Raw genomic sequence first — 17,167 nt, 5'->3', positions numbered from 1 at the left:
AAACTTGTATTTGTTCTTTATATGAAGAAATTAAATTCTCTATTGGTATTTAACAATGCGGTATTAATATTAAATGATAACCTTTAATTTCAAAGCTTAAGAAATAATAAGGGGTCATATACTGCCCTTGTCACAAGATTTGATTGAAAACAAGCAATTCGTCTTTGCATAAGAAATTATAATTTGTTGATATATGTGTGATAACATTAAAATGATAATTCAGTATTATTTGAAGACGGGTTAAGAGCTCTATAAAGGCATATGTATGGTGAGTTTGTCGATGGGTATCATAGGAATTCTATATAGCAGGAGATTTTAATTCGATTCGTTGCAGATATAAGTTCTAAAAAAACTTTCTTTAGTTTAATTTTATAAAAAAAGTATGTATAAATTGTGGTTTATTGAAGGTTTATATTGTACATTAATTTGAATATTTTCTATTGGTAATTAAAAATACAATAAAATTTTACCATTCCTATAAAATTTCTACTATATTTACATTATTTATTTGGATATGGTATTGATTATGCACCCGCTTTTAGTATAGTTTTTTAATAAATTTTTTTAAATTTTGGTTAAATTTTTTGATTTATCATCTTTTATTTTGAAGCTTCGACCAGCCACTTTTATTTCCGTGCCAGTTTGCATATTCAAACTAAATTCGATGGTGATCATTGGAATTTCGAAAACCGTAAGAGATATAAGGCGGGTTAAATTGGAACAAAGTTTCATAATTCGATGCTTATTAAAAGCTGTTTGAAAGCTTAACAAAATCCAAATATTTTCGACAATATCTGAAAACAAAACGAAATAAAACGCATAGTCTCCCTTTACTCACCAATATATTTATAAATGTGTTATACATACATATAATACCTACATATTTCGAATATAAAGATGTCCGTCTTCAGGAGCTCTAACAAAAAGAAAAGCTTGGAATAAATTTTTGATAATTTTTAGAAAAGGGAAATTTTTCATAAATAAAACATTAAAATGTTCGTATATTTAACATCTGTGTATTTTAAAACAATCTGTTTGATTCTGAGTTTTTTTTTTAGATTTCGTCTCACAGCATAATAACAAAAATAGTTTTTTTTACTTTAAATAAAAGTATTTTTTTGTTTGCCAAAAATGCATTTTTCTCCATTAATTAGCTTAATTGAATATTTAGTCTACAAAATCAAATATTTCTGGTTTCTGTACGACAGTTTGGCACCCAACATAAAAATTAAGTGTTTAAAATGAATCTTATTGTCGATTTATTTTAAATCTAAGTTATTTCCTAGTTTAAAGACTGAATATTTAAGTTTTTTACAATAAATGTAACCAACTGTGATCAGTTTTAAATCATTCCAATTCTTCATTAATAACATTCAAAAAGTTATTGGTAGCTGAAGAATCGAAAATCTGCAAAAAGCCAAAAGCTTCATCACGCGTTCACGGAAAATAGCCTGTTAAGCTCTTCGATGGTGGGGAGGGTGATTCTAAAAGTATAGTCGCAACGTTCTTTGAGTACTACGTTATCATTATACTTAAGTCGACACCACGGAGCAAAAAGCTCGTGGCTAAAGAGCGGGAAAATAGTATCTGTAGTAATTTCGGAAACCGGCAAATTTATTATCATTCGATAACGGAGGTGTATTTACGCCTATCTTGTGTGTTTTCTATTAACTCGTGGATTTTAAATTGACTTATGAGGTGAGTCGGTTTGTTTGTAATGATGATTCATTTTATGATTTAAATTATGAAAAAGCTATGGCTTCAATAGGGCGTTAAAAGGTTCTTTATACACGCAATGATTTTATGTGCGTTTATAACTCGTTTTACAAATATGATCCTGTTGGAAATGTATGTTAAAGTGTATGTACTAATAAGTGATATTTGTTAGATTTGTATTTACCTACTTTTTTGTTTGTATAGTTCATGGTCTAAGCTAGTCTAAGCAATAGACATTAAAACTGATACCCATTTGGTTCTAAATAATATTTATAAATAATACGGAATATGTAGAGCTTACTTTACCTAATGTTTCTTTTAATGAAAATATTCCAATTAGATCTTCAGACTTTCATAGTAAATTTGGAATGTCCTCGAACACTACTAGTAAGAGAGGGTGGGATCTTAGTAAATATTTATAAAACTTATTTTTCCCAATCTCATCCTTTTTATTTGATGTAAATATTTCAACAGGATCCTAAGATTTTGAATTTTGAAGTGAGTAATAGTAATTTAAAGGTCTATCTTCATTGGACACTAATACTTAAGAAGTTCTGCTATTCTTTTTACCTAGTTGAAATATTCTAACAAGATCTTCAGATTTCAAACTTTGAAATGTGAAAATATTCGATATTTTCAAAACCATAATTAAAACTTATTTGGATCCTGAACCACATTTATATAGCATTCTTTTCCTAATGCTTTTCTTTTTTTAACGAAAATATTTCCACAATATTTCGAAGCGAGATAGTGCTAATTTAAAATGCTATCATGTTCATTGCATACCCATGGATGTTAAATATTTTCAAAACTGTACCTTGAACTTATTTAGACCCTACACAACATTTATAGGTGTTTTTCCTAATGATATTATTTTTATTTTATAAAAAAAATCCAAGAAGTTCTTAATATATTAAACTGTGAAGTGAATTATTAAGTTCCAACTGTTTTTTTGGACACCGCTACTCAGAAGATTCAATTATCAAAATTATATCTCAGCCTAGTTTGGATTCAAATCTTTCTTTATATTTTCTGGAAATATTTCACTTAGATTTTTGGTTGGATTCATCAACACGCAATATGTTTACAATTTTTATTTGACTGGTTGTGAGAGTAAGAGAGAAACTTTTAAGTTTTTTGCCAGAATATTATATCTTACTGCGTTACCAAATTGGGAATGCTGCGTGGCTAATAAAATTATCCTTAATGATATAACTGGGAAGTTATCCATAGAAAACACAAATAATTCCTATAACCTTAACTTACGAAGTAGCTTATAAGCACGCCAGAAAGGACGTCTGTCAGCGTTAATATCACAAATTATATTTTTTATTAAATTACTTATTTCTAGTACCCCTAACAGATTAATTTTATTTATTATTATTAAAATTAATAAAACGTATTCAAAAAAATTCCATAGTTTCTATCTGCAACTTTCAAACAATATCTCATAAAAACCTCCATATGACATTTACAAAACGTCATAGTTCTCAGACAGAATCCATAAAAATAACTGTAGTGAAATAAAAATAACATCTGCAACATTTTAAGAATGAACTATAACATATTGGTGAATGTTCTTATTACCTACAGTAAAAAAACCGGTCAAGATATTATGTTGGTACCATTTACAGCGTGGGTTTTCGATGCCGATTTATCCGGTAAACAAGTTTGTCCAAACACGCCAAAAATCAAGATTGCGATCAGAAACCGGTAGAGAGATACCGGGATATGAAGAGATGTCAACTTTGGAAGTATTCTTGCAAAGTTATATTTTTAGTATTAAATTTAAATAACTTCTTATGAGGTCGTTTGGTCATTTTATCTTAAGATCTTCACCTGAGCAGATTGCAGCGACCATTTGATTTAAGTTTACCAACAGCATATTGAGATATTTTTTTATGGACACTAGCCTGGTCAGATTGAAAAAATCAATATTATGATATAAAAGTAATAAACCTATTGTGTGTCTTTACAGACATCAAATTACTCTTCAAATACTTCTTCACGCATATCATTACTTCACAGCCAAACCTGATCAGTCAGACCCTATCCATCTCAATAGATCTCCTGTTACCTAAGCATACAGTACAAGTAGGGTTCTTATTCCAGCTATCTTAGTTATCTAAAGCCTTTGAGCGATCCAATAAGAACTCCTCACCTGCCTTTCTATAATCTTATAAAAAAATAAAAAATATTGATGAAAAATTGTCTTGTGAGTTATAACGACTCTATAAAGTAATTAAGTATTATAATGTTTTCTTATAGAACTATCTGCATAGAACCTAAGATAGATGTGGTACATATATCAATAATGCAGAGAAGATCCCATTTCGTACTGCTTTACTGTCATTGTTGCCTTATATTTTATGTCTGAAAGTTAGGTGATAAGTCAGTTATATGCTAAACCAATTTTGATTTCTTTAGTTTAACCAACTTATTCAAATGATCAAACATATAATTCAAATAAATTATTCTAAAATAAATGAAATAAAAAATAAGTTGTTTAAAATGTCACGGATTCTGCTACTTCTCGCAGTATACGCACTTACGCAATTCCTGTACGCAAAGCGGTGTCGTCATCTTTTACGATTTTTTCCTGTTTATAGAAATATTTTTACAGGATATTTAAATGAATTTTTTATCATTTAAAATACGTAAAGAAATTGAAATAAAAATAAATTATTTTTTATATTAATCTACACCCTTCTCTCGACTCACATGAGTAAAAAACAAGTAATGGCTTGAAATTCCATTACTTTTTGCATAATTTCCATATGGTCAATACAATTCGCATTCGTTATTTATAGTAAATGTTCGTTATTTTAAAATATATTTAAATACGATTTTCAGCAAAATGTCTTCACTAAATATGAGAAGCAGCAATCGGTTAAACTCGTCATGACTCGTGGCTGATCGCGATGCCATTGTTGCCATATGATGCGGAAAATGATGGAACTTCATAACATTTAACTTTATGGCCCTATTCTATAGATAATTTAATTTTCAAATGTTTTTTGATAGATTGTTAATTGATGTTCTTTACTGAAAGAGAAAAAATTTGGATTTGAGAAAGTTGCTGCCAGCAATAGATTTTTCCATTGATTGTTCATACTTTCCTCTCTCTAGCTCATTCCATAAGAAATAATTCTTGATTTTGCACGGTTTAAAAGGAAGTGAGCTGAAATGGTGATAACCTTATAATACGATCTTTCATCCTGTTGCCTTATTGTTTAATTACTAAAAATATATTTTATAGCATTTGAGACTGGCGAAGTAAATAACCATATTTAATCTTTATAATCTTTAAAAGACCAAATTGCGTAGGTAATCTCTGATTCATATAACTCCAGTAAAACAAATCCAATTGCGTTGGTAGAAAGAACATCCTGTTGGTAATCGTATTGTCGCTTTTAACACTGATTTATCATATCAGGACTTTATAGTATAAGTGAATACTATGCATGCACGTTACAAGACATAACTGTGTATCAATGAAAGTAACCTCCAGCACGTATTTGATATATCACAAATTACAGGACCCAACGAGCAAAACCGGACCTAAACGAGCCCAGGATGATTTTTTTCTGGCCACTATTGCATCATTTTTTAAAAAGTTTAAAATTCGTGCATATTTATACCGTGAATGGCCGATGGAGTTAAGTTCCAGCCATTGTATTTTAATAATTAGTTCAGTCGGTACCGACGAACCGTTTCGCGATGTCGTTATTACGAAAAACCCGCGGCTCTTTTTGAAAACGTTTACAATATAAATCTTCGTGATTGGTTTACGTACTCTACTGAAAAAAACAGTTGTTGGATTGTAGATTGTTATATCTGGCAGTGGTATATTTTTAGGAACGGTAGGTCGGGTTACTTAATAGATGGACAATAAGATATTGTGTGCAAATACTAATTTAAAATTAACATATTTGTAATGGGAAATTTTGGAGTAGACATTTCTGAAAATTTTATAGACAAATATATTGATAAAAAATTATTTTCATTGATTTATTAGAATAAAAAATTAAAAGAAAAAGAAAAGATCTGGGTCCTTTGCAGGCTAAAACCTTACAACCTTAGAACTTTAGTAAGCCAGTACAACTTTAGGCAATTTGTATAAACATTAATATTTCTTATTTATAAAGAGTTTAATATAATTCTAATTAAAGTATATTGTGTAAAAATATATTTGAGGATTTAAGCAAATCAAGAAATTCATAATTACTATTAAAATACTCCATTTTTTAATCATAAAGTGCATCAAATTTAGGATAGCAAGAATATACGTCCACCAATAGAATGTTTAATATTACTAACTTAATAAACAAAATACCAATGCTTTGACGCGGTTTGGCTTCATCATAACAGGTTTAAAAAACAAAATTATAAATGGAAAAAATCAATATAAAATTATGGTTTTAAATTGATTTTTATTAACTTTAAAGTAAAATAATTTTTATTGTTTTTTTCTCATTTTTTATTGTATCATCTTTAATGTATGTAATTTTTAATATTTAAAGGAATTTTGATACTATTTGCTTATTGTCAAACATCTGGTCCAGACACACAACCGAGAGTTGTTTTTAATTTTTTTAACTTTATTTTAAGCCTAAATTTATTAGCCTTAATCATATACTGCTGAACATCCTATCGTACCGGATAAAGCATTAGCTTCTTGCTAAAAAAACATGCTCACTATCACTTATAGTGACTGCCAAATGCTTGTTTTCGGCATTATATGTAAATTCATTATTTCTGATGATGCACTGCTGGACATTAACTCTGGTTGAACCAACCATTGAAGTTTGTCTGTCTAACTTCTTGTTACCAGAAATACGTTATAAAATTTTGTAGGGGATAGTTGGCCTATTTATATCTCTATTAGCGGAGCGCTTTCAATCCCTATAGGCCATCGTCAGTGCCAACATCATCAATGTTTTTCCTAACACGAACCCAAAAAGATAAAGACACAAACAGACATGCTTAGAATAAAGTTTAAAACGTAAACTAACATAACATTAATGAGTATACTATGAAGAGGAGAGATATGATTTAAAATCCCTTTAAGCTCTATAATTATTAAGCCTCAACAGCAGTGTTCCATGATACAATCGAATGCTTTTAACAGATTATAGAACATTGCTGCAAGAGTTTCGTCAATTCAGTAGTAAATTCGTTATCATGACAGAATCTGCAGCATTGATTTTTTAAGGTGAAACTTTTCCAGATCTTTCAGTTCTTTAGCTACAGTTGAAGCTAATCAAATAGATCTTAGGAAACAAAACTCGCTCCTGTATGTTTTGGTATACAAATTTAAACAAAAGTTACGTAGATCTGTCCCTGCACAAGACTGCATTACAATTTTTAACGTAATAAGTCCAAAGATAGCAAAGAGGAGAACTTCTTTCTTTATCTTGAAAATTTAAATGAATGAAACACTCGTTTCCGAAAAATTTCGAAGGGCATAAATGCTTACATAAACGTTAACTGTTCACTTATTAATTAGTAAATAGTTTTGTATAGGTCAGGATTAAAAAGTGTCGCGCATAGGAATTTGTAAAAAAGGTCAATGATGCAAGAAAATCTAATTATTGCAGGCCCGTGAATTTTAATGAACATTAATCATTTTTTCCTATTCTAAATTCACACATGCGATAATTGATTTGAATAAAATGTACGTAGATTCCGTTTTTATTGCGGATTTTGGAAAAATAAATGCTTAAATAAGTTCTTTCCAGAACGCATGTTTTATCTTCAAATCATAAATTATAAACAATTTATTCAAAAATGAAAATTATGAATAGAAATTATTAGAAATTCAACTGCTTATATAATAAATGCTAATATACAAATTTTCAAATTTTTATCTAGTTTTCCTTCATCTCTTGAAGTACATTCCACATATTATGAATCACCCTGTACAAGGACAATTCTAGATTCTTCCTAAAGGCACGTAACAAACTCTAAAACACGATTTTTCTTAACAATTTATTTATTAATTTAAATAAATACATAAATTAATATATTTAACATAACTGGTATAGCAGATCGAAGGCGAGATTTATTTTTTAGTCACTTCAGGTATTTCCTTAATATAATATATAATCTGTAAGGGTTTCGTTTACTTGTTACATTAAACTGTGATTTTCTTATTCTGAATGGATAGTGATAGTACGAGTAGTGAAGACATCATTTGGGTGGGTAAATTTATTTACCAGCATCGATTTTCAAGTGCCATATTGTGAAAAATATTTTTTTGCGTGTTACTGTTAAGAGAATGGTGTAAAACGTCACATAATTAATACGAGTTTATTTATACTGGTGAAACCTGAGAGCACTTCATAGGAAATTCTACTTTATAATTTTTTCTCGGGAAAACCAATAACTTTCACCATAACTTACCATTGTAATTTTTACATTATGTTTTCATAAATAGTGATCATCAATTCTTAGGTGTGTGGTTATTTGAAAAGTTTTTTTTTCGGTTCCTACCGCATTTCATTTTTAAGTCTTACATTAAATCCGCATTCCCCAATTTTTTTTGACATGTTAGTTAGAGCTTTGAACTGTTAAAATCATTTAACCTCTCTATCTCTTTCGCTCTTTCGTTATCATTGTATCTTAAGGTTCCTTGGATCTATTGGAATAGGCTTAACCTGTCTCTATATCCATTATCAAAAGAAGACTCAGATTTTTAAGACCCATATCAGGGGAAAAAAATGGACCAAAAAAAGTCTTGAACTTCTCCACCTCTTATAATCTCTGTTATTAATTTTATCTCCCTCATATTCAAAGCTAAATAAATCATTTCTTTTATTCTTCATTACTCTGTTCTACTGTCTCACTTGGACTGTTTTATAGCATAACACGCTCAGCTGGTAAAAGACCTTGTAGCCAATCTTCTCCGAAGGTCTGTGGAGTCTTGCATCTATAGAGCAAGTTACCATTTGTCATATATTTTGCATCTTAACTGATGCTATGCTAATTTTCAGCGGGAAGTCGGTAACTTCGTTGGAATATACTGCTTCTTAATTAATGCCAAAGATTTCAATGTTTCAAGATGATTTTATCTTTCTTGTGATTCAAAAAAGTCTATCCTCTTAGGTCTCATTTCCAGATTCCTAGATCACTTCGTGTATAGCTTTGCTTAATGTAGAATAAACAAGGACCAGTAGGGACTTGGATGAAGGATTACTAATAATTATTCATATCAACTGAAACAGTCTCAATAACATCTTAGTTTTGTCAAATATGTAATAATTTTTTATATCCATCTCCATTTTATGTCCATAAATGACTTATGGTTTTCTACAATTTATGTGATTTTTTCTAAATAAGAAGCGTTTTAATAATACAAAAACGATGACAATCGTGATTTTTTATTGACCTTTTAATTGCCATTACTTACCTTTTTTAATGTTGCAGTTTATTATTTCATAAAATGCATTATTTATTGAGTTTTTATTTAAATAGCATTCTTTAGGTTTTTTTCTAAAAATATTTTACTTTTTCATTCTCCAGTTTTTTTATAGACTAAATGCTTGAAATTCTAATTAAATTTTATTTCTAGATGGCGCCTCCAAACCTAGACTCCGTGGCCACCCCAGATAAACCTTACACTCTTTTACCAACCACTGAAGAAAAGGAAAATGAAGATACAGACAAAGAGTCCAGTCTACCAGAGGAAAGAGATTCAAACGAAAACGACACTCTGGTAGATAAATCAAATGACAAAAGCTTAGATGATGACGTTTGCTCGGACGATATAGAAGTAGTAGTACCACCAGATGGTGGTTGGGGCTGGGTGATCGTATTTGCTTCTTTTATGTGCAACCTCATTGTCGATGGAATCATATTTTCCTTTGCCACATTCTTAAGGGGAATAGCTGACGAGTTTGGAGTAACAAAGCCGGAAGTTTCCATAGTCGGATCGCTGATGTCTGGGTTTTATCTTATGGTGGGACCGTTTGCAAGCGCTATTGCAAACAAATTCGGATTCAGGCTGGTTGCTATTATTGGAACTTTCTTGGCAGCTACTGCGTTTGCGCTCTCATATTTTGCTACTAGTGTGGAGTACCTGTGTATTTCTTATGGATTACTCGGAGGTAAGTTGAAAACATTATTATGCAAACTAATAAATCCCCGATTCGAGCCTACTGTAATAGTAGCATTCATTACGTCTAAATTAATACTAAAAAAGTAATAATTGTAATTTTATCGTTCTTTATTGCCTTGTTTTCAAGTGATTTCTAAATATTTGAGGCGAGTTCATATCGCGTTTCATTAACATGTTTATTTGTATTGCGGTTTATTCACATAAATGATATTATGGGTGTTTGTTTACAATCGAAAGTATATAGATATTAAATTATATTGGAATGATTATAATAAAAATCAATGTACAGACTTCTAGGACTCAATTTTTATACTGATTTCTTCCTGCTTCATATTAACCAAGTTCAGTATTAATAGTTTTTCTTACCTATACTACTTTAAATTAATATTTATTTATTTCTTCACTTGCTTCAATAACACATTCAATCTAAACCAACAACTAATGACTCTTTCAAGACCCTTTCAAGGTCAGCTATATTATTTTCATTTATTTTGCAAATTAATAATTAATCTTCGATACGCTAAGCTAAACCTAGTAAGCGTACGTTTCTTGACTTCGTAATACTTCTTATCTTAGTTTTATATTTAACAGTTAAAATTGATATTGCATCATTTTTTTCTGTAAAAATTGCGTGTCTGACATTGGCATTGGTGATAGGTGAAAAAACCCATATAATAATATTAACTGTGGGCATGATGACCTTGGAAAAATTTATAGTACGCTGAATTGAAAGTGTAACAGGTTAATTTTGTCAAATTCTTTGTAGGCTTTGTTAATAGCATATTAAATAATGAAATTGAAAGTGAACTCTTATATTAGGGACCCGCTTATGACTAATTCATATTGAACGATTTCCTTCCTCGTTATTCTTATCAGATTGAAATAAAATGACCCGGTAAAAAATGAAGAGGTAGGTTGCGGTCGAAGGAAACTTGGAAGTTTAATGTGACGTAAGACATTATTGTTCAATGAAGGTTTTTTATCAGTCTTTTGCTATATATGGTCCAAGGCCTTGGAGATGTCGAGGAAGTCTCCTCTTATATGCATCAAGAACTGCTCGAGGACAGACGAGGTTTGATGGAGGTTTTTATGAGCCTGCCTCATCATTATGGATGTGATTGATGAAAGAATTAATATGGGACTAGACCTTTTGCTGCAGCTTATGTATTTCGCATTATCTACCATGAATGTTGAGAAAAGTTTTATTACTCCCTTGAAAATGTTCTTGACTGAATTCGATTACTAGTGGTGAAAAGTGATCACCACTAGTTATCGAATTCAGTTAGCATCGTCTTGATCTTCTGATTTGCTCTGTTAAGTTAGCTCTTTAAAAAGTATTGGCGTTTCTGTTTTCTTCTTGGGACCATGAAGTTGTGTCTTTTCATAAGATTTGCTAAAAAAAATTATCTGGGAGGAGGCTTCGATCATCAATGATGTCAGTTATTAAATTAGTCACCGCTAGTGCCTCTAGAGAAACAGACAAGGGGGAAAAGAAGGACACTTTTCAATTTTAACGTTTTTCTATATGTCTACTTTTAGATGAGTAAGGTGACTGATGCTGAAAATGCACTGAGAAATGTTCTAGGATGGAAGATAGTTGATTTCTTAATGCTGCAGGAATTTATATTAGGAATAAAGCGTTTATTCCTAAAACTAAAAGAAGTTATATTCTTAAGAATAAAAAATATTTTTCTTTTTCTGTAGGTATCGGATTTGGGTTCATTTACGTGCCAGCAGTAATAACAGTAGGTTTCTACTTCGAAAGATGGAGGGCATTGGCAACTGGCATTGGCGTATGTGGATCTGGAATAGGAACATTCTTATTTGCACCATTATGCGAAATCTTAATCAGAAAGCTCGGATGGAGAAGTGCTTTGTTGGTGCAAGGAGGCATTGTATTTAGCTGTGTTATATTTGGCAGCTTATTTAGGTAAGTGATTAGAACATAATCCATTTAAATATGCATGAAGGTTAACACATCTTTTCATTCGACTTTTCCCATTCAGCTTAGGCATTAATCAATGTCTGGTTTACTTATTGTTAAAGCATCTTAACACTCAAGTTCATACACAGTCGTGTTTTTTACAGTTTACTGAGAGAATTTTCGACCATATGCAAAATACAAGATGGTAGTAAATACCAGATGTCAACCGGTCCGAAGTTGTTTATTATGAATGGTAATTTTGTTGTGGAGTTTTTGCCTTTACGTAGGCGTGACTGATGGAATTACAATCTTTTATAGTCTGCTATAGCCCTTCTTAAAATAATAGCATTCAAGGCAATTCATAAATTTTAAATCGCTTAAGTTGAAATTCATGGCCCAGTGGTCGTCGACCCTTCAATTATACTCAATTTTCGAAGGTAGATCACAGTCATAATTAGATTTTTAATTTATTAATGAATGCATTGGCCTTGTAATATGGAACCAATGAAACTCTTTTTAGTAGACCGTAACGAGGTCATTGGTAAAAAAATGTTGTTACAAAGGAGAATTTTTAAAATTAATTGATGCAGTTAATAATTTATAAATAATTTTTATGCAAAAGTGGTATCTGTATTAAGTGTATTTTTTAATAAGACGATTTAATAGTCTAGTTTTTCTTTTATTATTATTTTTTTTGTTTCTTATTATAGTTTTTTTTAAATAAAACTACTTTTTTAATTTAAGTCTTGTCTTTAAAAAAAATAAAATAAAATTTTCATTTAATATTAAATTAAGAATTTTATAGTTTTAATCTTTTTTATTTATTTCTTCCAAATTTTTATTTTCAATAAAGAAGTTTTTTAAAATATTTATGTCATGTATGTAAATAAAAACATCCTTTTTTTCCTTTATTTTGGTTTTTTCGAATTAGGGTTTACGTTGTAGAATCTGGACTATGTTATGCGAAAAGCATATAAGAAAACGATTTTACTAGAATTGAATGGACCAAAACTATTAATTAAAATACACAACAAATTGTAGAGTCTGTTTGATATAGTTGACCTTTTTATAGTTAACTTCAAATACGCCATATAAAGTCATTTTTTTCTAATCGTTTTAAAGCCATTTTGCTTATAATTCCGTGTATTATTTACGTAAATTTACATAAATTATTTTTTACAATATCCGTTGATTTTTCCTACTGTTCGAGCTTAGAATTCTTAAAACGTAAATATATTCACCAAATCTACGCATTACCCAACATTAATAAACATTTTTCATAAGAAATACATTTTTCATAAGATTTTATCTAACGAAATTCGTAATAAAATTCATAGCACATTCGATTTTGGTTTATTTTTAAGTATTTCATGGTCAAATTAACGTTTCCTGTAGTTACACATGTATATCATATCTTTACAAATAATTGCTACATTATTATAAACGAAAATGTTTATTTCAGGCCACTGAAACCAACCAAAGTCAAAGACCTCGACGAATCCGCCGACGATAAAAACCCCGAGGAAAACCTCTCTACCAAACTCCCTAGCAAAACCAAACTAAAACTTGAAGAAGCCTTAAAAAACATGGAAAAGGCAGACCACCAGCACTCGCTAACCAGAATTTTTGGCGCCAATAACAACTCTGAATATCCACGCATTTCCGATGTGTACCACACCATTCACGTGCCATCCAGAACGCATTCCAGCCACGTGCCCTTAAAATCGCATTTCCGCGAAAAGAGGTTGAGTGCCCCATACATTTTTGCTAATGAAAAACCAAAGCAACCTCTTGGAGCCACTCTGAGCAAACCTACTATTGTTCCTAAAAGCCCAGAGCGTACTAAAAGCCATACCGAAGACATGGTCAGACCGTTGTACAGAGATGACATCTTTTTCCAGTCAAGTCTTTTAAGGCTACCGCAGTACACCTCCCAAAGTTCAGTAGCATATAATTTAGCTGTAACCAGAATGCCCACGAAACAAGATATCCTGGAAGAAAAAAGACATGCTTGCAAATTGTGCCCTGAAGCAGTTAAAAGAGCTTTGGCCACCATGCTGGACTTCACCTTGCTCAAGAGCCCCTCCTTTATCATATTAGCCATAGGAGGTTTCTTTACCATGATGGGCTTCTATGTCCCTTTTATGTTTTTAAAAGATAGAGCTGAGGAGGCTGGTATGGGGAACTCCACTGCGGTATTCTTGATTTCATCTATTGGTATAGCCAATACCTTGGGCAGGGTATTCTGTGGAATTCTCAGTTCCTTCCCATCGATTAATGCGTTGTTTGTCACCAATGTTGCTTTGACTATTGGCGGGATTGCTACGATTCTTAGTGGTCTATCTGCTACAGCTGCTTATCAGTTCTTCTACACTGCTGTATTTGGTTTAGCCATTTGTAAGTATTTTTTTTAATTATTTAAATAATTATTAGCTAAAATTTGTCAATTTCTTTCAGCTACATTCGCTTCACTCAGGTCAATCATCGTAGTAGATCTGCTTGGCTTGGAACGATTGACTAATGCTTTTGGCCTACTTCTACTTTTCCAGGGGGTGGCAGCCATGATTGGGGCTCCATTGGCTGGTGCCTTTAAAAACGCCACCGGGGGATACGATGCCTCATTCTACTTATCTGGAAGTATGCTACTGATTTCTGCCATTATGTGTTACCCGTTAAACTGGATTAATCGCTGGGAAATTAGAAGGAATCAAGAAAGAGCTAAAATGGAAGCAGTATAAAGAGATACTTGGCGGTTTTGTCGAGGATGAACTAAGAAAAGGCTCACAGATAGACGATGTTGGTAGGGGTATATATTTAAAATAAATAGAGAGATTATTGGCAATAATGTTGATGGTAAAGGGTTTTTTTTATAATTTATAAAGAATTTTCTTAATGAATCTCACGTGTAACATTATCAGTTTGGTAATAAAACCAGGTACTACGCAATTACGAGTGCTGCCAAAGAGTATTGTGTAGTTGATTCTGCGCATCAAGCAAGCTTCCTTTCTTGATAGCCTTAAGTGTGAAAATGATAGCTTGATGTGCAGTATGGTACTATGCTGTAAATTAGCCTTTCGTTGTTGTACTATGTAGTTTTCTTAGCTTACTTTATGAAAATGAGTCCTATCATTTTCCTTTTGGACATTTTATGGTTTTTGTATTTAAATTTATTTTTCACGGGGATAATCCGTATACGTTTTTATACCTATTTTAGGCTTAGTTACCTAAGACTGACCCTGTAGTATAAGAGCTATTATGTAAATATTTGAATGAAAGAGTGTTTTAAATAGGGTGTCCCAAATAAGTTGCCTACTAAAGAATATTGTAGTATTTGGTTTGGGTCACTCTTTATAGTAAAGTGATTTTAAATAAGATTAGCGACTAATTAAAATTACATTTAAGTTCTAAGTTAATGGATGCATTCCATTGAAATTCGAATTTTTGTTTATAGGTACTTAAAGGCCAAGTCCGCATTTTAATTACTCTTTTGTACATAAACTCACTCGAATATTTTATGAAAGTTATGACAAAAAGCGAATAAAAACTGAAAAAATATATATACTTGGAATAAGTAAACAACATTTTTTTGGAAAATCGACCAATGATTAAGTTTTTACGACCTAAAAAGTGTTTTTGTCCTATTAGATATTTTAAGTTTTTTTTAGAGATATTTCCATAGTTTTAAGAATCCTATGCATGTTCCTTGAGATTTGGTTCTTTTATGGTTTTGTTGGTGACTTAAACCGAATTTTATTGAATTTAGTTTGCTTTTTCTGCAATTTAATGGTAATAAAGTTGTTTTTTAAAGTGTAGTGTATTTTATTTGACCATTCTTATTTGTTATTAAATTATCTTAGTAAAAATGATAAAAATAATAACCGTTGTTAAGGTTACAGATAAATATACTCAACGCAAATTCACGATTTATAAGGGAGGGTTGGATGGTTTATTAATCCGTGTTTTTAAGATTTACATTTTTTTTTAAATCAAGAAAATCTCGGAAAAAATACTTTGAAATATATGTCTTGATTTTCACCCCCAAAATGGCGTGAGATGACTTCGATCTTTCATAAACTTTGAGAAACTGCTTATGACTTACCCGGACTTGAGAGTAGATCATAGTTAAAAGAATTTAAGATCTTATTCACACAAGTGCAATTTATTCAGTAAAAAACTCCTCCAAGAAATAGTTCGCTTTTATTCACCAAAAGCTCCTTTGTTTTGCACCTGAACGAGACACCTTTCTTCTGAGAGCTCTTTCTTACACAATAAAAACAGTAATAAACTCGCGATTAGTACAAGAACCTCAAAAGCATATGACATAGGTGCGTGATTAAAGTAGAAAAATATAGAATATTGTTGCAAATGTCTTGGCAATACCAACCCCAATATTCTAAGAAACATTTCTCAAAGCATAACCATTTACTAGTCATTTTTTTGTTAAGAATGCGTTGATGTGAATTATGAATTTTTAGGTACTCTCCTATTGATAGTCCTTGACAACTATTTCTGGATAGGAAATATTTCTACTTCCAAAATATATATTCTACGCATTTCAAATTATTCCTGATCATCCGCAAGTGGAAGATATGAAACTCTGCGGAACTCCCACAATTATGAATTGCGTTTCTGCAAATGAGGCAACATTATGATATACTTACTTACTAACCTCTGTTAAATACGTAGAAACTGGACCATTTTAAGACTATCCTTTTAATGCCATAAATCTCTAACTTTTCTAACAGTATTCTGCAATCCACAAAGTCAAACGCCTTTGTAAGATCACAGAACACTGCCGAAGCTCTTCCACAACAGTTTAATTGTGTATTTTGTAACTCTCTTAACCGCGAATATAACAGTTGTTCTCCATTATTCGTAAAGTATCGTGGTGATACAAGCGGAGGGAACACCGCGCGACATCTCTGGAGACATGTGCAAGGTTAGCGAATCTTCCGAAACAATGGTCTAGCCAGTATATAAGGAGCCCTCGCCGCTAGGAGGCCAGTTTCCACTCGGAATATTGGCGCGATTTTTAAATCGAAATAAGTTATAATAAATAAAGGTTTCTAATAGTGTGAAGGAGTGTAATAAATCAGTTGACTAGTGCATCGGGTATTTTAATTCACATCTAAACAAACGGTAAAAACTTTTTTTGGCCTACTTCTACTTTTCCAGGGGATGGCAGCCATGATTTGGGCTCCATTGGCTGGTGCCTTTAAAAACGCCACCGGGGGATACGATGCCTCATTCTAAAGCTACAACACTACTATTAAGCTACAATATTTTAATACGTTCCTTTACCTAAAAATCAAATGTTCAGGATTAAGAAAGCTGCAAGGAACTTAGAAAGGATGTCAGACTGACTTGTACTAACTTTTCAATCAATCAAATGTTAAAGACATTAGCAA

The 17,167-nt window shown here is 31.3% G+C and overlaps 1 protein-coding gene across 4 annotated transcripts; it reads left to right on the top strand.

Annotated features, from left to right (window-relative positions):
- The first annotated feature begins 248 nt into the window (after positions 1 to 248).
- On the top strand, positions 249 to 15,569 carry LOC126736426 (monocarboxylate transporter 12-B-like). Of its 4 annotated transcripts, none has more exons than XM_050440759.1 (5): positions 249 to 268; positions 9,290 to 9,824; positions 11,540 to 11,765; positions 13,222 to 14,156; positions 14,217 to 15,569. In XM_050440759.1, exons 1-5 carry the CDS (start codon positions 266 to 268, stop codon positions 14,495 to 14,497), a joined length of 1,980 nt encoding a protein of 659 aa, XP_050296716.1. In that variant the 5' UTR covers positions 249 to 265; the 3' UTR covers positions 14,498 to 15,569. The 4 variants fall into 4 exon arrangements, with proteins under 4 accessions (XP_050296716.1, XP_050296717.1, XP_050296718.1 ...); XM_050440760.1 differs by lacking the exon at positions 249 to 268 and adding an exon at positions 1,520 to 1,698; XM_050440761.1 differs by lacking the exon at positions 249 to 268 and adding an exon at positions 5,396 to 5,579.
- The last annotated feature ends 1,598 nt before the right edge of the window (positions 15,570 to 17,167 follow it).

Source organism: Anthonomus grandis, chromosome 5 (genome assembly GCF_022605725.1).
Source record: "Anthonomus grandis grandis chromosome 5, icAntGran1.3, whole genome shotgun sequence".
In the NCBI taxonomy this organism is placed as follows: Eukaryota; Metazoa; Arthropoda; class Insecta; order Coleoptera; family Curculionidae; genus Anthonomus; species Anthonomus grandis.
This window is presented reverse-complemented; position numbering and strand designations above follow the sequence as displayed.

Excerpts from the sequence above, each read along its gene's own strand:
- LOC126736426 (XM_050440758.1), top strand. The coding sequence starts at position 7,878 with ATGGATAGTGATAGTACGAGTAGTGAAGACATCATTTGG. Across the intron at positions 7,917-9,289 it reads GTAGTGAAGACATCATTTGG|ATGGCGCCTCCAAACCTAGA; the intron begins GTGGGTAAATTT and ends TTTTATTTCTAG. Across the intron at positions 14,157-14,216 it reads TGTATTTGGTTTAGCCATTT|CTACATTCGCTTCACTCAGG; the intron begins GTAAGTATTTTT and ends AATTTCTTTCAG.